At 40.1% G+C, this 26432-nt stretch overlaps 1 protein-coding gene across 3 annotated transcripts in view; it reads left to right on the forward strand.

The window, feature by feature from the left end:
- Positions 1 to 26432, forward strand: part of LOC110060229 (uncharacterized) — a 79735-nt gene that overhangs the window by 6439 nt on the left and 46864 nt on the right. For all 3 annotated transcript variants that reach the window (XM_089290529.1, XM_089290528.1, XM_089290530.1), the window contains exon 4: positions 5072 to 5209. In XM_089290529.1, the coding sequence (XP_089146655.1) occupies positions 5072 to 5209 (138 nt within the window). The remainder of the gene's footprint in view (positions 1 to 5071; positions 5210 to 26432) is intronic.

Here is a 26432-nt window from a genome sequence, read left to right on the forward strand (position 1 = left end):
TTACAAATGTCCTGACTTCCATCTCCGAAAGATTTGGCCGCAATTTTTGAGCAAATAAACATTTTGCCGATGGCAATCACCATTACGGTGGCTTGCAACTTTACAAAACCCTCCGGAGGGGTGGATATGGCCAAAAGAGCTGAAAAATGATGGCCGGAAATAGGGTAATTTTCTCAGCTTCCGGTGTGCCGCTGGAAATAAATTCAAAACCGATTTTTGTTTCGTTTTTTTTCCTTCGGGTCACTCATGATCCTATATTATGCCATTTGCCGGAACTAATTATGTCATCGGAGATTTCACAACAGCTACGACTGATGGTGCAATAATACAGTTTGTGTTGATGAAGTGATGTTAAAGATTCATGGCGCTACTCATAGGTGCGTGACAAAAAAGGAAATTCGTATCGTGACAAGGACCGTGACAGTAATCAACAACCAAACAGATTAATGTAACTAAGCTTGAGCGACAAGTTGATCACGTGAACATAGAATACATTTACAATAAGGAATGATCTGTAATTCAGAGTAGAAAAACGTGTTCGGTGACGGTTGAGATTTTTGGTGAGCTTTGTGACGAAGAAAAGATTTGAGACGAGACTAGGTTGGGTGAACTGGTGATTTCCAACAGTGATGTGGTGTCCACGGTAATCAATGAATCATCAAGGATTGCTTTGGAATGTGCACTTCGTTGTGACTGTAGTGCTAAGCAAACAGTTACATTTTAAAAGCGCGGTTATAAGATCTAACAGATCTTCTTGTTTAACACGGTCAGCCATTTGGAAGTTTTCCGATGTGAGAGAATCAATACAGCAAACAGCACAGCAAAGTAAAAGGACGGATTGGCTTCTTCTCTTATGTTGAATGTTAAATGTTTTCAATATGATTTTCTAGAAGGACATTATGTGTGACAAAATAACCGTTGTTGATCGTCAACACAGAGAAATGTAGTCGCCTTTATGGGGACTAAACCTTAATTTTTTGGTCGCCAAGGATGAAATGTTAGTTGCATTGGCGACCGATACGGTTGCAATTTTCGAGCCCTGGGATGGCTTTTAAAATACTATGTCTGTGTTAAGCCTGCAGCCTTGTAAAAAGAAAGGGCCAAATTGGCCCTTTTTTCGTTTTTCTGGGGGCCATCTCTGATTCCAACGCGGGATTCCCGCAATGGTGCGGTCTGGCGGAAACACTGCATTAGCATGAGTAATTGCAATGATTGCTAATACTTTACATGCAAGTAACTTATATTAATATCAAGATACTAATTGTAACATAAGTAATGACAATAACACTAGCACTAATTACATTTTTGACAAATCTAAACATATATTCTAAGTGTTTAATTTACAGTATTTCCCCTATTCTTTAAAATCTACATAGAGGAAGAGAAGTAAAGAGACGAAGAGGAGGAACTTTGTGTTATAAAACATCAATTAATCTTTTCGATTTTATACTTGTATTCTATTTTATTGATAAAATCAATAATCTGTAGTGGTGTTGAGTTATTTTGGGGCTTACATTTAGAAATATAATAGTGTAAGAAGAGATGAGTATAACTCAATTTCTTTGTTAGTGTGTTTGATGCAGAGAAAATAACAAAGAGAACATCTTCAGCATTTAGAATGAATAGGAACTATTATTTACATTAAACCATTGATAGTAATACTTCTTGAGTGAAAGATTTTGTGAACTGGCACTCAATAAAGGTATGATCTAGTATGGAGTCTGATTCCCTGCAATAAGCACAGTTGCTATCTGGTTTGATGTTAAATTGGAACAGTTCCTTTTTTGTGACAACAACTCTGTGAATGAATTTGAAGTGGAATTTTCTTAACTTGTTTTCCTTGCATACTTTTCGAACTGATCTGAATATCTTTCCCCAGTTTTTTTTGTCTTCTGTAATAGTTTTGTTCCATTGCCTTAGGCCTGCATGCTGATCATTATATTTCAGATGAATAATTAGCCAATAGCAGTCTTTTAGCTTTACCTCGAGCAAATTTATACTTACATTTTCAGTTAGATGGAAGACATTCCGGGTCCTCACGACTAATACTTTTAGATGTTAAATCCTTGGATTTTGCTTTTGTCAGGAGGTGACCTGGAATAGCAGAAATAACTTGGTAATAGTGAAGGAAGGAGGTTTTCTTCAACAAATATTTGCGCTGAAAGACGGGAAAGGGCAGGACTTGCCCCTTGTCATCTAAAAGGCTTTCAATTCTTTTAATGCCTTTCGTAAACCATTCCTTCCAGAAGAAAGTTTTACCTTTGATACAAATTTCTTCATTATTAAATAAGATTGTATCTCCCACATCACATCCATAAAGTGTCTTCAGTTCATGGACATGCAGCAGGATGTCCTTGTAAAATAGGAACAAATTTTCAAAGTCCTTTACATGTCAAAAGAAACCAAAGTCCTCCATAAGTTTTTAAAAAATGATCTGGAGTAACTTTCCAATTTGATTGGCTATTTTGCAACAGTCTCAGAATCCATGATATCCTTAACGCTTTTATCATTGTTTCGAAGTCTGTCATACACAGCCCATCGTTGTCATAATCTTGGTATAAATCCCTCTCTTTTTGTTTTGTCCCTTGTATTTTTTCACAGAAAACAAAACAGCCTTCTCTTGACATTGCTGGAAAAATCGTTTGGTACATTGATGTTTGAAGCTGAATATATTAAAGATGATACCCCAAGCACCGTGATTATCATGGTTTTACCAAATCTTGTGATCTCCATATAGCTAACTTTGCTTGCCGTTTATATATTATTTATCTTTATTAGGCTGAAATTCATTTCATTGTTTCCTTTTTCGATGTAGGAAAAGTAAATACCCAAAATTCTTGTTGGGCTATTAACCCATTTTAAATGCAATGACTTGTTCTTATTATTCCCCCATTTCCCCAGCCACATAGCTTTAGTTTTCGTTATATTTAACTTAAGACCAGAAATTGCACCAAAATCTGCTGCAATTTGGAATGCTTTTTCCACAGAAAACAGATTGGCACAAAAAAGGTTGGTGTCATTAGCAAATTGACCAACTTTGATTTCCTTTTCAAACACAGACATTCCCTTGAAATCAATACTTTGATGAATTTTGTTAGACATAAGTTCTGCAGTTAGAATAAACAGATATGGTGAAAGTGGACATCCTTTCCTTACTCTGGTGGATGGTTTCAACCAATTTGTTGTGTAACCATTGTTAAGCACTGTACTCTCTATTTCCATATAAAGTACCTTTATCCAATTTCTTAAGCTATCACCAAATTAAAGGTAAGCATCTTTAATACATTGCTTATGCGTGACCATTCTAAAGTATCAAAGGCTTTCGGAAAATCTAGCGACAATATACCAGAGCAACTGAGTTTCTTAGTTTCATTATATCACTTAAATGAGCATAATATTTTCACCGAAGTATCTACCTTTCACAAAACCTGTTTGATCTGGGTGAATCAAGGATGATAGCATTGGTTCGATTTATTTTATCATAGCTTTAAAAGCAATTTTATAGTCAACATTCATGAGAGTTATTGGTCTCCAGTTTTGTAGTTTTAGTAGAGAAGATTCTTCTTTTGTATCAAACTTATTACACCTCTATGCTGTGAGATCAATAATAATTATAATTGTTCATTTTCGTATGCATAATTAAGACAGTCAACTAAGTCATCCCCAATTAAGTCAAAAAAAGTTGAATAAAACTCAACTGTGGAGCCATCTTCTCCAGGGGATTTTCCAGCACTGCTTTTTTAACATGTATATTTATTGTAAGAGCTGTTAAAGTTTCCATGGCAAATAAACATTAGACAACTCGTGAAAATAGTGAACTGGGCACATTGCATTGTATAAACACTTGTACTGTACACTTAGCCCTCCCTCTCTATCAAGTTAAGGTGGCACTATTATAATTTTGGGTTTACTCATCTGTAAGAAATTATTTTGGGTCATAACTTTTGCATAGAGCCTTGGCTAAACTAAGACGTGTCATTCAGCAATAACATGTTTGAATTTGGGTATTTAACTCTGGAAAAACCTAATTTTAAGGGTAGACCCTCTTTGAACAAAATCAAACCTGTTCAAAGATTTTTCTGTTACATTTTTGTTAGTTTTGGGAATATCATTTTATATTAATGTAATAACACTCTAACCCTGTTTGGCAACATCATCAGAGCAGAAGAGTGGAGGTATTACATCCACCTTAATTCAGCCCTGAAATTTTGGAAACCTGAGGCTTTTTGATGAAACAATTTAACTTCAAAGCGCAATATTTTGGTACGACCGTTTCATGTGCTTGCTGTAATATGTGAATTTGTGTGCTAAGCTGATTGTCAACTGAGGAAGCTGTTGAAAAAGTATACATGTATCCACTAGTTCTGCTGTAAACTTTATAAAATTCTTCAGTACCTACTGAATTCTTCAAGTTTGTGTTAAGGAAAAAAAGAGAGAAAGTATCCAACATGTTTGTGTCAAACTCCTTTCAATGGAATTTCTTAATAGTGCAATTTTATACATTGATTTTGCTGCTGTATATGATTTGAACTGGGGAAATGAAGGTCAGGATTATAAGCTATCCAGTATCTATTCACAGATGAAGCTAACAAGTAGTTCTGTTTAGCAATAAGAAGTGAGCCTGACTGCAACAATGATATGCACAGCAGTCACCCAAGGAGGGGAGGGAGGTCAGACTCTCTGCAAGAGGTTTCCATCAGGTGCAATATTTTTAAATGCAGAGATCACACTGTTGTGAAGTAGGATCTGATAAAAACTGCTTCACTTTAAGTGGTGCTTTATAGTTCAGATCCTTAACCAATCTTCCTCGTCCTCTTGAGGTAGCAGTGGACAAGAATTTTGGATTATGCTGCACATTTTTAATAATGGCATGTAACATTGTAATGGAATATGTATGTCACATTTCTTCAACTTTAATCTTTAGGTTATTTCAGTTTTTATCATAATTTATTTAGTCTGGCTACAGAATTCTGATAATTTATATACTCTTTGTTTTCAATAGCAGCATTCATGGACTTAAATGTTGTGATCATTGTTATTGAGAAACCTGTTTTGATTCCTTCTTTTTAAGCTTCACAGAAGTTCAAAAAAGGCTTCTGGAGAAGAAAGAAACGTGAAGCGACATGTTCAAGTTGCGATAATCGAGGCAAGTCAATGAAGGCAAAGCGAAAATTAAGGCAGCATACATCGGAACCAGCCCTTAAACAAGGTACATTTGACTTCTACTTTTAGTAATTAGTCATCTATCTAATAAGCCCATGTATTTCCTTCTAGAAAGGAAATGAGGACCACTTGAAGCAATGAAATGAAAATACCTTGATGTTGTCTGGCTTCTGAATTTAAATCCCTGTTGCCATGCTAACTGAGCTACAAGGCCAGATATTTGTAGGTGTACCCAGCTCCATACCCTAGAGTTAGTTCTGTAATTCTAATCCTCTCCTCGCTTCTTGTCTCTATTATATATACTTTTTGGACACAATGCCATGTTCGTTTTGGATGCTGCAGTTAAAAAAACCTTTTTAATAGACTACCCCCTACAATATACAAATGCCCAATTCAAATCACAGTGAGTACCAAAAAACTCCAGATCATGCATACTTAAAAGGTATCCATAGTCAAGTGTCGATCGATAGTCTTGATCGATACCCTTGATCGACATCTTGATCAATACTCAATCAACATCCTTATCAATACTCAGTTGACACTCTATGGACACTTGATCAACAGTCAGTCGATAATCGGCCAAGTGTTGACCAACTTATCTGAATGGATCAAAAATTTGGTCGACTCTTGACCAAGGTGTCCATGGAGTGTCCATTAAGTGTCAACAGAGGTGTCGATGGAGTGTCGATGGAGTATTGATCAAGGGTTGATCGAGGGTATCGATCAAGGGTATCATTCAAGGGTATCAATCGACACTTGATTGCAGATACCTTTAGTACACACATGATCCAAAATTCTTGGGGAGTGGGAAAGAGGCAATTTCTTAGTATTTTTAAAGGGCCACTTGCCTCACCTGCACTGCGAGGGAGTTCAATCCCTCCATATACTCCCACTTCACCCCTACATGAAGTTAGCATTACCAAAAAAAAAGTTAACAGATTTTTGATAAGGTCTTTTCATATGTTATCATATTTTGTCCAAGTGACAAGCATATTGACATATGAAGCACATGTGAATTTGATCAGGAACTAGCATGGCACTTACTTGAAGTACCTTTCCTAATACTCTAATAACCTTAATACATAGTACTCTGTCCTTCAGACTTTGCACCAAAAAAGGGTAGCTTTCTTCACAACAATTCACAGTTCAAATCTCTAGACCCTGACTTATGACTAAGCCAATATTTCCCTAAATTGCAATGTGAGACCTGCCAAATGTGATGAATTTTAAATCACATTAACGTGCTACTATGACGAAAGCCGCATCTTTCTTATCTAAGCCATTTTAAAACATAAACAAGTAGTCTGTATGAGAAGAAAAAATGCTGTTTACTATTTTCAAATATTGCTTTTCGTTCCAGATTTATACTAGTTTTCAAAAAATGCAAATTAGCCAAGTGATGACATCATACACTCAACCAAAAATTGAATAAATATGATGAAGAAAGATATCTCAGCCAATTTAGATCAGAAATGTTTGATTCTTTACGGTAAGATTCTACTAAATGTGCTCCACAATATATATGAGCTTAACAGTTTTGTCACCATGGCAACATACTGGGTTCCAGACCTTCTCAATATTAAAGGCCTTTCTGGCCACCTTTGACATTCCATTTGGATATTTGCTCATGCAGGTGCCTGATCATCTGCATAATCCAGCCAGCATTTAATTATGTTAGGTTGAGTTCCTTGTCTCATTTAATGTGTTTCACACTAAAAATCACTAACATATCGAAATCAAGTGGGTGAGGACTGGAACACGAAATCAAGTAGGTGGGGACTGATATGAATTTAATCCACTCATGGCTGGCAACAAACAAATTAACTCTATATGTCAAGAAGACTAAGTACATGCTCATAGGGAGTAAATTCAAGTTATCCCAAATACATAGTAATTTTTAATTACAGTCAAAGTCCATAATACACCACTAGATAGGGTAAGGAAACAAAAATCTCTTGGAGTTCACATTGACGAATCTCTTTAGTGGCGCCCACTCATAAATGCTACCTCAAAGAAACTTTCCGCTGGTGTTGCAATCTTATTGTAGTCACCATCTGTCTTCTCAGACTCATTGGCTAAAAGCCTACAGTTAATTCTGGGAAACAGCGCAACCTACAGATTATTCACTAATCTGCTAGCAGATTAGTGAATAATCCATAGGTTGCATGCGCAATGCATGATTTCCAAGAACAATGCTAAGTTCACGTAAGAACATTGGCTTGTTGAAAATAAACTGTGTTCAGTGCGATAATTCGTTCGTCGTTATTTTCTTTAAAACAATATATGATAAAACAATTATGAGATTTGGTTTTTAAGATATCCAAAATAATTAAGGTCTCAGTTAGTGTTATCAGCCGAAGCTGAAGGCTGACCTTGATTATTCCGGATATCACAAATATTCATCCAATAATTGTTTATTAATAACGCAACACAAATAAAGAAGCAGACTTTGCCTAATTGAAAGTACACAGAAGTGACCAGGAGTGATAATGCACATCATAAGTCACTACAGCCGTTAATTGTTTCCACCATTCTGGCTATCCGCCATTCCAGGTTTCAGTTCTTGTTTACTGCAGTTGTTTTGGAACAATTTTGACACAGTTGCCTTTGGTACTTACGTTTGACTAGATGGAGTGGAAAAAACGCAGAAGTTATGTTTCTGGATTCATTATCTGTAAAGGTTAGGGCTCCAACAGCCATAAATTTGTTGTTTCTACTCTTCCTCAAGATGACAGCACCACAGAGCTTACGATTCCCCTGACGAGTAACTTCGTCATACCTTGTGTAAGGACGTTCAAGGGCTTCATGAATTTGATACTGCATTAAAACGGTCTCTGATTGTTTCAGCTCCAGCACTGTCACCGAAACGTTTGTTTGCCCAGGACCATCATCTACAAAATTACACTTTAATTCCCTCACCAGGTGCGATTCCTGTGTTGGCAACTATTTATGGTCGATAATCAAAAATGATTTTATCTTCGTGGCATTTCTTGGATGGGTTGATGGGAATTACAACCAAGCTGGAAGTTCAGACAATTATTGGGAAGAAGGGGGGGTGGGTCGGGGTATTTTAGAAATTTTTTGCGAAAAAAGTCGTGGCCCTCCCACTTCCCAGAATGGATTAATGACCCTTCACAAATACCTACACAAAAACATCTGACCCTCCCCCCACCTTCTCCAAGACAAAATAACCGGAAGTGAAAATAACTAACTGGAAGTGTTACTTACATAACCACCTCTGTGCACAAAGCAGTTAATTGCGTGGCGTGTGATTGCGCGGTGAAAACTTGAAAATGAGCAAGGATGTGCGAGGAATAGCAAGAGAGAAATGCGCTTGTGGTGAATGCCAGGATTTCATGAGGTCAGATGGAGCAACTTGCTCAGATTGAGCAATTGTTTGAGGAAAGTGAACTAGTCAGTGGGGACAGTGAGGCTATTAGAAAGTTTTCAGATAAATACATTGTCCCCGAAAAGCTTGTTGCAGAGTATGTTGAGCACCTTGCCCAGATAAAAATGCGCAAGGAGAAGAAGAAAGTGGAGACTGAAAGGGAGCGAATGGAATGGCTGAACCGGGAGTACAATGACATCAACTGGGTTGGACTGTACAACTCGGATAAGCTGTCGTCCTTGAGGGTGGAAGAGCTATCCTCTTAGTTTTCCAATCACAAGATCACCTTCAAAGGGAAAAAGCTGAAAAGGTCGCAATGATCAAAGTGCACATTGGCAGCTTCCTGTACGATTCAATGGAATGTCAACAACCTCGGCAGCCCCGGCTAAGAAATGTGCAGCAACAAGTGACCTCATCACTTTTCGAGGTTGAAACTGACTTGCAAAGTGATGTGGTAGATCGAGTTGTCAGTTCAAGCCCGAGTAGCTTAAGTATCGAATCGTTACCTGAGACTGATTTTATACCAGAACCCCGCGTGGAAACATTACCGCTGTCAAATATGGACGAAAGCGGGCACTGGTTGAGAGAGACAATTATGTTAGTTGGGACAAGATAGTTTTTTGATATAATATTTCGACGCCGGTAATAATTTAGATTAATCTTGACTGGTAGCTTTGCTTGTATATACTGTAATTGTAAAGATTCTAGAGTAAACCATGGGTAGCTCTATTAGGTTGTGGTCGTTGAGATCGGAAACTTCTAGGTTAACGAGAGAACATTCAATTGCTTCATTGGTCGTTTGCATCGTAGTAAGTGAAAGGGTGGTTTTCACTCCCTTGGCGTCAAGTTTTCGGAGTAGCGCGTCAGTGCAGAATGAAGTGTTTGATCCGGAATCCAGGAACGCGTATGTTAGCACTTTGTTGTCTTGGCCCTTCGCTTTAACCTTCACAGGCACAATCGATAATCCTACGATGGAAGAGTCGCTGGATGCTTGAAATGTCCCACTTTGAATGTAGCCATTACTCACTTGCGTTGCGGTTGCGTTTGTTTCGGTGCTTGCAGCCCCGTTACTCTGGTTTGGTTGTGATGGCGTTACTTCCTGGGTTCGTTCCTTCTCATGTAGAAAGGTAGAATGCTCATTCGTACAGCCTTCAATGTGACAGAAGCTTTGCTTTGGACAGTCTGGTACAAAGTGTCCCGATACTAAACAATTTAAGCACAGTTTTTTAGCACGAACAAACTTGAGTCGATCGCTTAAACGTAATTTTCTAAAGTCGCTGCATTGCGAAAGCCAATGATTTTTGTTGCATGAGGGACACTTCAATACTTTCTTCTCTGAAGTGCTTGATGGTGAATAGGGTGGCTTCGGTTGCACGTCCACCGCAAATGACCTTGCATCCCTTTTTGACCTGTCGTTGTGCTTGAGATTGCTGGATCGGCTCAGTTCACCTTGAATCTTGCCGAAAATAGGATGGTGTTATTGGGTACATGCACGTCTGGTTTAGCCTCTACAGCAGTTGTCTGGTCTTCGATAAACCGGTCTTCATGCGGTGTTGCCAAGGGTTGCAGGAATGAAACGCTTTTCTTATTTTGCTCGTTTTCCGGAAGTAACTTTGCAGTGGTCTCGCTCTCGGCATGCTCATAAACCAGTTCTTCGGCCTCGGCCTTTGCTATTTCAGTTTCTAATTTTAGTTGAGTTTTGCGTTGGCCTAATTTCATTTCTTCTTCTTCAATCTCGTGTAGCCTCTTAAGCGTTGCGACTTCAGTTTTTAAAAAAGCCCTTTTTGCTGCGACTCTTGCCCTGGCGCTAGCAGAAGAATTATGCGATGTGCGTGACGAACGCGACGAGCGTGATGAGCGTGACGAGCGTGATGTGACGGTCCTTAAACTAGCGTTTGAAATGCTGTCTTCGGGATTTATCTCATAAGATCTTAGTAAGCGTGAAGCTTCCACCCCAGCTAGCCAAACGTCTACATTTTCTTGTAGCTGTTCTACTTCATTGAGAACTGATTCGTAATAATTTCCGGATTCTCCGATCGGCTCTGGATCTTCTAACTGACTATGAAACGCCTCGTGCATCTCTTGAAATTTCTTAAATGCTTGCTCTAGTTCAGCAGACTTTTTTATTACTTCATCTGCGTTGCTTTCCTCAGTCATTAGACCGGAAATCTCCTTAATCTTCTTAGTCACGATGCCTTTTGCCCTGCTGCGTGCCTTCTTTGTTTCCATGGTGTCTCAATTGATCCTTTACAGCGGTGACAGGTTTGTTTGACCACAGATAAGCAACTCGCACGCGGGTGATCGCTCTCATCCAGATATCAGATAGCCATTGCGTGGTCTCCAAGACGTAGCCTAATTTTTCGAATTCCTTCACAATTCGTTGCTGGTTTGCTCGATTCGAATAAGGATCGCCGCCAAATTCGAACTAATGTAATTGTAAAGATTCTAGAGGTTGCTTTTACTCAAATCTTAAACAACTACAGGGGTAGCGCGGTGCAAAGATATTCGAACTCCACTTGGTAGATTCAAACTGATTTAATAACAGATCAAGTCCATAGATCTAGTTCACAATACGTAACGACTGAAGAAGTAGCGAAAACCAGTAGATCGCAAGTAGTAGGAGCAGATATGAATAGGAGTAGTAGTCGTACAAGTAGATGTAGTAGTAGGTTCGAACTGAAATGCAATAGTTAAGAATACGTCCTGGCTTAGAGAACTGCTTAATTTGGAACAATTCACAATTCCCCGATGCTTCAAACCACCAGACTTCCCAGACGTCCAACAACGCGAGCTTCATCACTTTTCAGACGCGTCTACTCTAGGCTATGGAGCAGTTTCGTTTCTCCTACAAATCGACGTGAACGGTAAAGTCCACTGTTCCTTAATCATGGCAAAGTCAAGATTAGCTCCCCTAAAGGTAATGACAATTCCGAGAATGGAATTATCCGCAGCAGTTTTAACAACAAGATTAGATCAGATGATCAGACGAGAACTCGATTTGCCCGTTGACAGCTCTACCTTCTGGACCGACAGCACTTGCGTTCTTCGATACATAGAGACCAAGGACAAGAGATTCCAGATCTTTGTAGCCAATCGCGTTTCAGGAATATTGGACCAGTCCACAGCAACCCAATGGCGATGTGTTGAGACGTCGCTAAATCCAGCTGACGAAGCATCCAGAGGGATGACAGTCGACGCGCTGTTAAGGAATGATCGCTGGTCACAAGGACCCCCTTTCTAAAGCAACCTAAGGAGACCTGGCCGCAAAGACCCGCTGATATCGGCGAGATCTCTGACAGCGACCCAGAAGTCAAGAAGACTGTTGAAGTATTTGTAAACAAAGCAAATGATCAAAGCAACCACATTAATGAGGCAATCGAGAAGTTTTCCTCATGGACCGGCCGGAAGAAAGTTATGGCCTGGGTGTTACGTTACAAGCAAAACCTAAAGAAGCAAAGTCAGCACCGCAAGGCAAAGGAAGATATCGGCTACCAATCAGATGTCAGTAAAATCACACCATTGAGCGTGTCTGAAGTGAACGAAGCAGAAAAGGAAATCATCAAGTTCGTGCAGAAACAAAACTTCAAAGAATTATCAGCTTTAAGTCGAGTCTGCAAGGAGATGGAGAAAACGGCAACTAAGAATCCTACAAAGAAGAGCAGCGGTATTTACAAGCTCGATCCTGTTTTGGAAAACGGCCTCATCCGTATAGGAGGATGTCTGAACCAAGCGCCAATCGAGAATGATGCTAAACACCCAGTGATTCTCCCAAGAAAGCATCACATCATCAAGTTAATCATCAACCACTACCACCGAGTCTCTGGTCACTCTGGAGTCGAGTACACACTGTCTTTGATCAGAGAGAAATATTGGATCATCGGGGCGCGATCAAGTGTACGCAACATGGTCAGTGCGTGTTTCAATTGCCGGCGACGTCAAGCCCCAGTAATGCAACAGAAAATGGCAAGCCTACCAGAGGAGCAAATAACGCCTTCAAAGCCACCATTCACGAATGTAGGGGTCGATTGTTTTGGTCCCTTCACTGTTCGTCGCGGACGGACAACTACTAAGAGACATGGTGTATTGTTTACGTGCCTGGCTGTCCATGCAGTCCATATTGAAGTGATCTATTCTTTAGACACCGAGTCTTTCATCAACGCTCTTCGACGTTTCATTGCGAGGAGAGGATGCCCAGAACAAATACGGTCAGGCAATGGAGGCAACTTCGTGAAAGGCAAAAAGGAGCTACGCGAAGCCCTTCAAGCATGGAATCAAGCTCAGATTCACAACTACCTGCTACAGCGTGATGTCAAGTGGATATTCAACCCACCCGCTGCATCACACCACGGAGGAGTGTGGGAAAGATGCATAAGAACTGTGAGAAAAGTCATGAAAGCGCTACTCAAGCAACAAGTTCTTGACGATGAAGGTCTTAACACGCTGATGTGTGAGGTGGAATCCATTGGTAACGGAAGACCAATAACCAAGGTATCTGATGATCCAAGGGATCTCAACGCACACACACCTAATCTGTTGCAGCCGCATTTAATTCTTTGTTATTTTTTCCGTTTGTGCGTGCATTCTTTCGTGATCATCGCATTCTTTTCGTTTATCTCGCTTTCACGTTATCGATATTCTGTTAGGTTTCTTCGCATAATTTTGCTTTGTTTCAGTCCCCTTTTGTATGCGTCTTTCTAGTTTATTTGTGCATTTTCATCGCGACGCTACTGTCATGTCGTTTCATTTACCGCCCTGCCGTTTTCCTTTTACGTGTTCCTTAGCTTCCTAGTCATACAAAGTTTGTAAGTATCGTCTACCTTCGGCTCGTTATTTCTGTTTCTTTTATTGTATTCATCTGTAACTTGTAATTTATTTTGTTTGTAGCAACCGCTCCATTTTCATCGCTTTCTTCGCACTCGTTAAATTGCACGTTTCGTCTTATCGATTAAAGCCAAGTAGCGCGTTGAACCTTGACTAGAATATAATCATCTCCTGCTACTTCGAGCGGGAACAGCAATCCCACCCGGTGTATTTTCCAAGGAAGATAACTACACCTGTCGCAGATGGCGCCAAGTGCAATATCTTAGCAATATCTTCTGGTCACGCTGGACCAGAGAGTACCTGCCGTCACTGCAGCAACGTCAGAAGTGGAACAAGCCACAGTGTAATCTTGCCGAGAATGATATTGTGCTGCTTCTTGATGAGAATATGCCCCGCAGTCTTTGGCCACTAGCACGAGTACTGGAAGTATACAGCAATCACAAGGATGGGCTAGCACGCTCAGCTAAAGTCAAGACAAAGACGTCCGTATTAGTGCGACCCGTCAACAAGATTGTTCTACTCGAGGCTGCAGAGATGACAAGCAAGGATTAGATAAGTTTAGCTAGTATTATGGACACTATAACCACGAACTTTACTGTTATAAATAATCATAGTTTTAGCATTTCAAACCTTTTATAGTTTATGTATAAAGGCTATTTGTAATGCCTTTAAGGGGCCGGAATGTTAGTTTTGAAACGCCGTTCGTTTATCAATTTCCTCTGCAGCTTCCTACTGAATTATTATTAGTTATTATTCAAGCCAAGTAGGTGATTTCAAAATCAAAGCTTTCATAAAATCGTGATTTTCACGCGTATGTAATAGTTCCAGAAATTTTGCCGCTAGGGAGTTGTCTTTATTGTGGGCGCCACGTTTCTCACAACGCCCTAGTTTTTTCACGTAGCATAGGCAATACAAGACGACGCGCAACTTCTTTTAGTCAGAGATTGATAGTGAAGTAACACCGCTACCGTGCTACGATCACAGGATCCAAGTTACTGCTATTTCAAGCTTATTTCGCTGTCTCTCTGCTACCTTTTGTTGCGAGTCGTCAACCAAAGTATGTAAGTTCTTATTGTAGTTATTTGCTAAGTCGCAAATTGTTAGTCTTTTCTTTATCACGAAAAGGTGTCATTTAGTTTATCTAGGTTTTGTTAAAATCGCTTTCACAGCTCTACTATTGCTAAGGCTTATTGTCGTATGATTAACAAATCGTGATTCTTTCAGGCTATATTTAGCTATTTGCGCGATAGCCGTTGATATCTTCGTTTGCTACGACAAGAGTTGTTATTGTCTCAGTTTTATTAGTTTCAAGTATCAATTGTCACATCTATTTGTTTCACACTGTGATCTTGTTAGTTTTATTATGATTGTTCTATCCTGTTAGATTTGTATTTTATGCCTTATCTAAGTAGGACGTATTCTTAACTATCGCTTTTCAGTTCGAACCTACTACTGCATCTACTTGTACGACTACTACTCCTATTCGTATGTGCTACTACTACTTGCGATCTACTGGTTTTCGCTACTTCTTCAGTCGTTACGTATTGTGAACTAGATCTATGGACTTGATCTGTCATTAAATCAGTTTGAATCTACCAAGTGGAGTTTGAATATGTCGCACCGCGCTACCCCTGTAGTTGTTTAAGATTTCAGTAAAGGCAACCTCTAGAATCTTTACAATTACATATACAAGTTTAGGTTTTATACACTTCACGTGTTTGTTAGCAAATAAGAGTCAACTAAGCGACCTGGAGTAATTTTTTCCTTGCCAGAAAAAAACTGACCCTCCCCCGGTTGCGAATAAAACAGGTTTGACCCTCCCCAATTTATAAAAAGTTTACTAATGACCCTCCCCTCCGAAGCCCCGGCCCAACTCCCCCTATTAAAAACGTACCTTCCCTTAAATACTGCAGCCACGGTTCAACTCAGCGCTTTCAAGCGCTTCAACTCAAGTGCTTCAACTCAGTGTTGTACGAGTACCTACTATCCCACAATGCACTTAAATTTGACAGTGGTGATGCACCCAACTCAACCTTCAACCTCGTTCCCAGGGTCTCTCATCTTACCGCCCCCTGGAGCGAGTGAAGAGAGACCCTGGTTGGGTGTGGTCGCGTGTCTCCCAAAATCTGGGAGATGACAATTAAATTACTGAAGGGATGGGCGGCCTAGTAGGAATTTTGTCTATACTTAGCCTACGGGAGTTCGGGAAGTGTTGTCACCAAAGTAAACCAAGAACGATATGATGTTCTGCGGCAATGTACGGCGGTAATATTCTGCAAACGCCAAGGAAAACTTATCCATCATCTGATAGCGGAAATCCAAGTCGCTGATGGTTGTATGGTTCAGTGAAGGACGTTACATTGTTGTAAAAATCTCCTCACGAAGGCGAATGGAGAATTACACACCGCAGCTGAGGCTGTGTATGGAAGATGTTTGACTCATCTTTACCTCAGAATGAAGTGTAGGTCTTTTTACCGGCAATTAGATAATTTTAGAGAATTCAGGGCGTTTTAAATGATCACTGAAAGCCAAAGTCACTTCGAAAGGAGCGAAAGGGTGAAAAGATTTATTGAAGTTTCGCCGCGCCATCGGTGCCCCGAACTTTGCCGAGCGCGAAGGATATAACTACAACGAACTCGTCGCGGTATGCATTTCGCCGTCGTTGCTGATAAAATGGATTTATCTTCGAACGAAACGAGGCTAGAAAAAGAAAAATATAATTTTTATTGTGTCGTTAATAAATTAGTGTACGTGACGCCAACGGTTCGAGAGAACTGTGCACATTTTCATTTAATTCTTGATCTCTCGACCTTTCTTTGCTTCAAGCGTGTTTCTTAGGGGCATTTTTTGTGCCATGTTATTAGAAGAAATGGAAATTATAAGTGGAGCGGAGTCGTTTGATTATGTTACAGCATATTTTTTAGAGGTCGTGGGTCTGCATGGTTTCCGGTGTTAACTGCACGTCGCTTCTCAGAGTTTGACACCTCTGTAATTTGCCATGCCGTGCTTATACTTTGTTTAGGTTCGTTTCTATTGCAAGATACGTTTTAAGGCTCTAAGTATTGGCTCTCCAGGGACAAAGATTAAAATATTCCGTGAACATATTGCTTACTTGCATTCTATATTGTGAAGCCGCAGGTGACGCCGGGCCCGGCTATTTGATTAGAACTGTTTGCAAGCACAGTGCGTTGCACGAATATCATATTTATCTTCGTCCAGCTTTTCTTCAGAGACTGCCGTAGCTTTACTTTGAGAAAGCTATACGTTTTACTAGAGACATTCCTATATTTTTAGCATCAATTTGATCGAGTGCATTCAAAGGAGAAACAACAATTACTACGGGATGAAATTGCGCTGCTCGACGTCCACAGTTGAAATATGACTGACTTTCCATAAATCCAGTGGGTAAGACGGCAACACTGAAAATCACGACCGCTAAATTGCCTCGAGATAGACTTGCGTAACCTTTAGGTAAACGTTGGAACAGATATTATTCAAAATTTCAGCCTGAAAGCTAAGTATTGATAATCGCCGCGGGTAATGTGGCGGTCGCAGCACGCGACAAAGCTCAACGCGACAAACTGCTGATTACAGAGGACCCCTCCCTGATGTTCTCAATTGTCAAAGTGGCACGTGACCAGATCCAACCAGGGTCTCTCTTCGCTCGCTCAAGGGAGTGGTAGGATGAGAGACCCTGGGAACGAGGTTGCTCAACCTTGTTCCCAGGGTCCTCTCTCTTCCTCCCTCAAGAAAGTAAAGAGAGAGGACCCTGGGAACGAGGTTGTACCCAACTCATAATTTATGACAACTATGTAATATTTAACAAATTTAATAGAGTTTCCATATAATGCACGCTCTGATTAGCTGGAACAGCATGCTTTATTCTCACTTTTTGATTGGTTCACTGAGTGGTTCTAGACCTTTCTAGACTACGAGTAGTCCCTCTTTCGCTTAGTCCGTTGTGCGTGATGCGAAAGAAAACCACGAGAAAATCAAAGGAGGCCTATGGTTAAACTCGTGGATTAAGTGAGCTAGAGATGAAACATGTTGGTGAACTTGCAGTTATTGGTGTATTATTAAAGGCTGTTAAAACAAGCCAGGTTTGTACCACACAAGGTTGCACTTTTTTCGTTGGCTTTTGTTGCACACATATTACAAACACATACGTCCAGAATAGCTAGGGTGGCAAAATTGCAGTTGAACATGGAGTGGTAAAGGTTAAGGGTTCTTGGGTCACAGAGGACACTCCTGCCAAAAAATTCATAGAGTACTCTTTGTCTGCCTGTTGGGAAAATTTGCATGTATTGAAGTCGTATGAGCTTACAGACCTTTTTCATTGCATTTCACTCAAGGCTATAGGTAAGGTTTCTTATGAGACAGCCTTCTTTTCCAGTGTCTTCAATGTCTTCCAATTTTTTCCACTTGTCTCTATATATATTACATGTAAAATACATCAAAATAAGTAGCCTCTTTTGCAAACATTTTCTGTGTTGATCCAAAAAATTCAAGCTCACAGGGGGTTTCTTTCCCTTTGTTATCGTTTCATTCAGGAAGCAAAAGTGTAAACAAAAGACACGATAAAAATCATTTAAGCTTATCAAAATCAAGTATTTGGGAATTTTTTTTCCAGGTTTATGTGCATTTTACATCCCACTCGGAGTTCAGATCAAAGTAATAAAATAAACAAGACAGGTATAGGGAACACAACTTTAATCTACACTTAAATCGATGTCGGTTGAACGTGGACAACTCAGTCAACATGGAAAACGTAAGTGCTATAAACGGCAAAGCTGTGAACGAAGGTCCTGCTTGATTGAACGTTGGATCTCACAGCAGATCTAATGAACCAAACTTGAAAAGTAAAACGATAATAAGTCAAAGACTACTGCAACGCTGACACAACGTCGTAAGCTTAGCTTATATTTAAAACAATACTTCGGCTGGCCTCAAGTTTAGATGTTAGTAAATTATAAAAACGAAATTATAGTATGTGACGAAACCGCGCCACAAAGGTGGGCTCTCTCTAACAAAAAAAACTAAGCATAAACGAACCCAAGGTGTTACAATCAAAGAAAGGAAAAGAAAACTATTGGTTAAGGACTAATTACAAAAGTATTGAACAGAACTGGTTACGTAATGAAAGAATACAAATCACACAATCGAGTGTTACGGAATAAATATGATTCTAAACAAGTTGTTCCTATGGAGGTAATTAAGCATTCCATGACATAGTATTAAATAATGGTGCCGATGTTTGTCCTGTTTTCAATAGCTGTTTCCTTCATTAAAAATTGTTTGTTTCACTCAAATAAGTTCATAAAGGTCGACGAATAAGACACATTCTCATCAAAGCCTACCACATTAGCATGAGATTTACTCATTTTCAGGTCACTTTCCAGCAAACAAATGCACATCTCCTGGTCATTTTTAACGCCTGGGCGAGTCAAATGCGCGTGAAATTCAGCCCTCAAGTTGGCCATAGTACTAATTCGAACATTCGAAGTCAACTCCACTTCAATTTAGCGAAAGACCCAATATTGATGGTCGTCCAAAAGCTACAAAATCATCATTCGGGCTGGCTCGATGTACGCATTGAGTAGTAACCACGCAAACACGATAGCGAGGCTAACACTGACTGCATGCACGGTTACTATTCCAAAATGGCGTCGCGCTCGGTTACTATTCCAATATGGCTTCGGGCTTGGTTACTATTCCAATATGGCGTCGGGCTCGGGCGCTCTCGTTTGGCCCTACTAATTACGAACAGTGTCTACACCTGAGTGAGTGAGTGACACATTTGCATATCGGAGTCCCCGCAACAAACACGTTTCTACGCTTCGCGTATTCACAAGTTTAAAAATGGCCGTGCGAAATACTGGGGGCGAGGAGCACATTCTCGACCCCATAGCCCTTTTCACTTCTCTTAGTCGGCTGAGGCCTTGGCACTAGAATCGATTCTCGTGCCAAGGCCTCAGCCGGCTAAGAGAAGCGAAAAGGGCTGACATTCTCGACCCCAGACCCTTCGCTTTCTTGACCGTGCGTGATTGCTAAATAAACAAGTCTTTTAAGGACGGTGCCTACTTTTGTCAGTGCGCACACGTTCTGCACATCACGCAAGGCATGGTTTAAGTGCCACGCACGCGCTGGGTCGACAGTGACACAATCAACTACGCTACCAAGCACACGACTAAAATGCAAGCAAAATTTTCCTACTGTGACCAAATCAAGTTTAATGAACCTGTACTTAAACCAGGAACACCAGAATAGCAGCATATTGCTAACCACTAACTGTTAACGTCTTCCAGCTGAAAAACTAGCTCTTATCCGTTGAAAATTATACTGAAATCCAATTATAAACTTGTACCTGCAGATGGCGTAGTGCGCGCGCAAAACAAGTATGAGATACGTAAATGTTTTACTTACTGGGGAGGTGACAGGAAAAAATGTAACGGGCACCGTAAAAGTTTCCAAAAAAGATCAATAACTTTAAAAAAACGCATGGTTACCCCTACATTGTATGTTATGAAATGGAAGTGGCAAGCCCATTCAACACGTGATTAGTTTCTGGTTGTGAGCAAAAGGTATTTAGACTGAATTTTAGTTGAACCAGAGGAAGGCTGTCAGAGACGCTAAAAACGCTGCTGCAACGATTTTGTTGTTAAAAACATACCAAAACTGGTTTTTATGTTACCACTTACCATGTAGTTTTAAGATCTTTATAAATGTGTTTGCTTCTCTGTATATAAAGGCGAATTCTAAGGAAATCTGTGAAGACATGTCCTTTCCTTCTTTTTTTCAGAAAAATGCTGATGCCAGCATTTTTTAAATAAGGGTCTTTACTAAAAATAGAATTCAAAACAGCCATTTGAATTTGCAATAAAAAGAGGTGTAACTAAAAAAAGGTATAAATGGCCTATTTATAAAATGAAGTGGATTATTATTATAAAGTTTGAAAAGGCATCTATTTACAAAACTTCTTTTAAAGGGCTCTGTCTTAACATGCGGCAGAACAATGTTAAGCCCTCTCTCGCAAGTTTCCTGTGTGCAGTTAGGAGGTAACTGATTACGCACTGGTAGGAGGTAACAGGTTATGCAGTGGCCTTGTAGGGTTTTTCCCTATTTTACTCCATAGGCATCTATCACTATAAGTATCAATCATTTCGGCTATGCATTGAATAACCAAACTTTTGTGCATGTTGCCTAATTAAGTTACTAATTAAGGTAGGGAAAAGAGGGAAGAGAATAAGGAGTGCAGAGAATTAGAAATAGAGAATTAACTCGAGGGTATGGAGCTGGGTACTCCCATGACCATCTGACCTTGCAGCTCAGTCAGCAAAGCGACAGGGATTTAAATTCAGAGGCCGGCCATTGTCAAAAAATTCATTTGCCTTGAGTGGTCCTCATTTCCTTTCTAGAGGGAAATACTTGCACAGTGGGCTTATTTCCAAGCACTTTAAATTACCCTTCAATAACAAATTCTCGCTCTTCCTGTGATAAACAATCAGCCAAGAATTGTCCGCAATCTGCTGTAAAAATGTGTTTCATTGACAGGTTGTTGAACAAATTAATTGCACCATCGGTTATCCTGCTCAATCTTGCAGAATATAGTCTCAGTTTAGCCCACTCTACCCACAGCCTCATCGGTGAAGTGTAATTAACATTATTCCATGTGATTTCACGAGATAGTATTATTGTTACATAACACTTAATTAACAGAAACTATCGTGAAAATCAACTGGGCTCTATGGAATTAAGATACTTTTAGTTACTACTTTATTCGTAATTTCTAGTTGAAATTTACATATTCGATGAGGAAAATAGTTTAACATCAATCCATGAAAGCAGTATACTTAATGTTGTAGATCGCAAGTGCTTCTGTTCCCTGTGAGCACAGAAAATGTATCCTGAAGCCATTGTTGTGTGAACTTTGAATATTCCATTAATAAAATTGAAAAAGGAAAATTATAAATACAGCGGTCAGAGCAGTACTCTTAGTAACCCTAAATATGTCACCAGAACCTCTCACTAATTTTCTTACAATGCCGAGTGTGTAAAAAATAACTTCTAACCCATTGACGCCTGAATGAAATTGCCCGCGACCCACCCCAAATTCCCTGGCGTTTTTTTGGAATATTTCAGAGTGAGCGAAAGCACAAAAATAAACCATATGCGCAGTAACCACAGACACAAGATCAGGTTTCAAGACATCGTTTATTTAAAGTTGAATGATCGAAGGGGCAAAATATTAAAAAATATTAACAAAAAGAACTCAACCTGATGTGTAAAACTGACAAGTAAACAAGAAATTATATTATTTCTTTACCGCGCGACAAAATGTCCCACAGAAGCTGAGAAAATTGACTTTGCGAAAATGAGTTAATTACTGACTTTGGAGGACAAAAAAAAAACGAAACCAAATTCAACAGAATTTCATTCTTGTACTATAATGGCTAACATTTGAAAAAAAAAATGAAAAATAAAAGCGAAGAACTCATGTAAAACTCAATCTGAAAACAAGAAAAAGAGTAATTTCTTCACCGCCCGACGAAAATATTACGACGCTGCAAAAGAAAGTTGAAAGTCGCAAATCAAAAAGATGACAGAAACAAGCCAATTATTTTGAGATCAGTCGTATTTCAACTGTGTTAATTAGTGGCCATTTAGTTCTTTTCTCAGCGGTTCTGTAGTAGCTGAATAAGACTCCACAAAATATTTCAACGAAGCGAATAAACTAAGTAAGCCACAGGTGGCCCAAGCTCTCTCTATGAATCACACAAGCAACACAATATGGCATCGAATTATAAGGGTTTATATGGGATTTTCTACAAGATATCCATGGAGGTAGTTAAAAGTGAAAATTCTCAATAAAAATGGCTTACCTTATTCAATACGTGTGTTGTTTGCTCCTGGTGTGGTTATGTTACCGATTGAACTTGATTTAAGCGACTTTTTTGAATTCCGGTTTTCCCTTTATGAAGAGAGGACAAGGCGAAACACCTTAGTCGGGACAGCCTGCCAAACGAAGTCAAAAATCCAAGGCTAAAATGTACGCACGGCCACAAATCCACCGCAGAATTCAAGGGCAAAGGTTGATTTTCCATTTCAATTCTCTAGCCACACAATCACAGCCCTGCGAGCGACACCAGGCGGCACTTCGTGTCCCCAGTGAAACGATAAAACGATGGAAGAGCTCCGTGTCCGTTTGATCCACGACATAACAACCGTTGAAATCGGCTTGGTAACCTCGTCATGTTGGCAAACCAAGACTGGCGGGGGCACTAGACCGCAATTTGTCAACCAAACTTGTAACACCCAGGCTCCTCTGAGGTCGAATTTACAATGCAAAATAACAATGGTACAGACCGCTTTCGCAAAATGGTTTTAAAACCAAAGAAACCTAAGATCAACGGCGAAAGCTTTGTAGAAACTGAGGATTTTTGAAGTGGAAGTCATGGTAAGTTTTCACGTTTATGCACCTTTGAGTTACAGGGTCGTCGCCCCACCAATTTAACTTCATCTCCCCATAATCTGTTGAGAATTCTTCCGAGCAAAACAGAGCTCAATTTTCCAGCGGCATTTTCTCTCTCTCTGTGTGCTCTGGACAAAATTTTCCTGGCTTCCATTACAGTTTCCTCACAGTATTCGTAATTCCACAATACCCTAAGAGAAGCAAATTTAGTTTATCAGCTCGGAAATATTTTATACAAACAAATCAAAAGTGCATAAACGTGAAAACTTACCATGACTTCCACTTCAAAAATCCTCAGTTTCTACAGAGCTTTTGCCGTTGATCTTACGTTTCTTTGGTTTTAAAGCCATTTTGCGAAAGCGGTCTGTACGATTGTTATTTTGCGTTGTAAATTCGACCTGAGAGGAGCCTGGGTGTTACAAGAAGTTTGGTTGACAAATTGCGGTCTAGTACCCCCGCGAGTCTTGGTTTGCCAACATGACGAGGTTACCAAGCTGATTTCAACGGTCGTTATGTCGCGGATCAAACGGACACGGAGCTCTTCAATTGTTTTATCATTTCACTGGGGACATGAAGAGCCGCCTGGCGTCATTTGCAGGGCTCTGATTGTGTGGCTAGAGAATTGAAATGGAAGATCAACCTTTGCCCTTGAATTCTGCGGTGGATTTGTGGCCGTGGGTACATTTTAGCCTTGGATTTTTGACTTCGTTTGGCAGGCTGTCCCGACTAAGGTGTTTCGCCTTGTCCTCTCTTCATAAAGGGAAAACCGGAATTCAAAAAAGTCGCTTAAATCAAGTTCAATCGGTAACATAACCATACCAGAAGCAAACAATACACGTATGGAATAAGGTAAGCCATTTTTATCGAGAATTTTCACTTTTAACTACCTCCATGGATATCTTGTAGAAAATCCCATATAAACCCTTATAATTCGATGCCATATTGTGTTGCTCGTGTGGTTCATAGAGAGAGCTTGGGCTGCCTGTGAATAAACAAAGTGCCTGGAGGTCGCCGTAAATTAAATATGCAGAAATTCAGCGTGCAAATTACTGTTCACTTTTAAAACCTAAAATTCCCAAATACAGGGAACTAAATGAAAGAAATACGAAAGGAAGTTCAATAACAATAAATTTTCATTCAAGCTGAGGCGAAGAAACCTATTTAAAAGCAAAAAATTGTTCAAAATTTTGCAGACGTGCTTCGCTGCATGAACCGCATGTTCAAATTATTCTTCACGCTAACGCGAAAGCTTGAGTTTTGGCCGACCGCTTTTGCGGTCATTTTAACGCCCGTGGCTTTACCAATCGTTCCAAAAGTTGAATTCAACTTCGAAGTAATAATGTACATCACCATTTTTGTTTCTTAAGTCCAAAAAGCTGCTTTCAATCTGCGATCTGTCGTCAAAACTTACTTGAAAGCGCTCCGATCTTCATGTTTTTGCGGCGGTTGTAGGAAGAAAAACTTCTTCACCAGAAAGGTTTGAGGACCCTACTCCTTGATCCCCCATTCTGAAGCCACCTAAACATTGATTTGTATTTTTCCTTTCTATTTTAAAGCCCAAATCAGTAATTTATCCGTGTTAGGAATGAAAACAAGACCTTGGAAGTTTTTAGATTTGGCCTGCAATGTGCCATGATTACCTGCACTTTTCGAGCGCGCGATTTTAAGAAGAAAAACCGTCTTTCTAGGACCCCCAAAGTCCTATAAAAATATGCTCAGAAAGCCCATTCTGATTGGTTTATTTGTCCTCAAGAACAATAGAACAATAGGAGAACCAAAAAGTCTTCAGGGAGGGTAGGAAAGGCAATTGTGCCCATGTGCTTTTTTTCGGGCGGTTACGGGCAGCACAGGGAAATGGAGGAGTTTTTCGCATGGGCGGTTACGGGCGGCACAGGCGTCAATGGGCTAATGAGCTATCTTGAAAATGACTACAATAATGAGTAGAAGAATAGTTCCTTAATTAACAGCGCAAGAAGAAAGAAACTAACGTACTCCCCTACTAAGTAGGTAACTCACAGGGGCAGCTTTATCGATCATCAACCGAGTGTCAACATTTCTATCCTTTGAATTGATATCAAGACCATGTGACATCATTGTATTGAGAATGATGACATCACCAGCCTTTGAAACACTGCATGTGTAGTAAGTTCGTTCCATCCTTGCTTTTTCAAGATGACTCTACACCCTTGTCTAGAAGGTAGTTAATATGGCATCCATCTCGCCTTCAGCTCACGTGCAAGTGACAACTGATACTGATTTCATTATGTGCTGTTCTCAATGGCAGGTCTTTTCCATGGGTGGTGGGTGGTGGGTGGAGGGTAACGGGTGGCAGGTGGCGGGTAACGGGTGGCAGGTGGAGGGTAACGGGTGGCGGTAGGAGGGTAACGGGTGGCGGGTGGCGGATAACGCGTGGCAGGTAACTAACGGGTGGCGGTTTTTTTTACTGTACGCTCTATTTCTATTTCAAAAGCTCTATTTCCTTTTTAATCTTTCCATTCTACAGAAACTTGCAACAAAATCCTTTAAACACTAACAAAACCAGGTAGCAATACCTGAAAATGTCTACAATAATAGTGTAATAAACAAATCTGAAACGGTTTTACACACATAACGAGAAATTCTAAACGTACGCTAACATAAGAGGCCTTACATTCACAGCTATCTTGAAAACAATTTGTGTCATCGCCTTAGCCCCAAAAAACTCTGTAGAAACTCTGCTTTCTTACGTACAATGAGAAGCCTTTTCAAGCGGTTTCAAACCGCTGTAAATCGGACATTTCGAGAAACATTTCGGTATCGTGAGTTTCCGTTCCCGCAGGCAAAGCAGTGCTCTCCAGACTTAGATTTCTCCAGTTGTCAGTCCAAGTGTCCGTTCATTCAGAAATTTACGGTCCCAAGGGAAAACCTATCCTCACAATAAATTCCTTATGAGCTGACCAGAAGTCAGGCAAAGGTCACGCCGGGAAATGTACATTTAAGTCAGGTTAGGTTATGGTTATCTAAAGCACTTAAGCACTAAAGTTGGGTCAATTTTTTCAAAGAAAAAACAGCAACAACAACAACAAAGCGTTAAGAACTAATAATTTTAAAATAATTAAAAGGAAGTGAGAGTGTCTGGATTGAGCAAAAATTTTTCATTAGCAGGAAAATCAGGCATCCAGCGGCCTTTTGAAATTTTTGCCGGGTTAGACACAGAATCCTTCTAAGCAGGTTCAATATTAAATTGAATTGCTCGGAATTGTCACCCACCACCCATTACCCCCCACCCGTTACCCTCCACCCACCACCCACCACCCGCCACCCGCTACCTGCGGAAAAGACCTGCCGTGTTCTCAACATGAAGTAACCTTTATGAAAATGGATCATTTCGCTTTTGATAAAAAATGTTCGCTTCTCCCCACCCCACCCCACCCCACCCCACCCCACCCCACCCCACCCCTGTAATAAGTCAGTTTGTGAAGCAAGCATGGATAGCATAGATAAAGCATGAATAAAGCGTGGATAAAGCATGGATAAAGCATGGATAAAGCATATCAATCACTTTGTCAGTTATGCACTGAATAACCAAACTTTAAGCAGCACGGTGTCTAA

The sequence above is a fragment of the Orbicella faveolata genome, unplaced genomic scaffold (genome assembly GCF_042242905.1).
Source record: "Orbicella faveolata isolate gen_17 unplaced genomic scaffold, um_ofav_v1 contig_2, whole genome shotgun sequence".
In the NCBI taxonomy this organism is placed as follows: Eukaryota; Metazoa; Cnidaria; class Anthozoa; order Scleractinia; family Merulinidae; genus Orbicella; species Orbicella faveolata.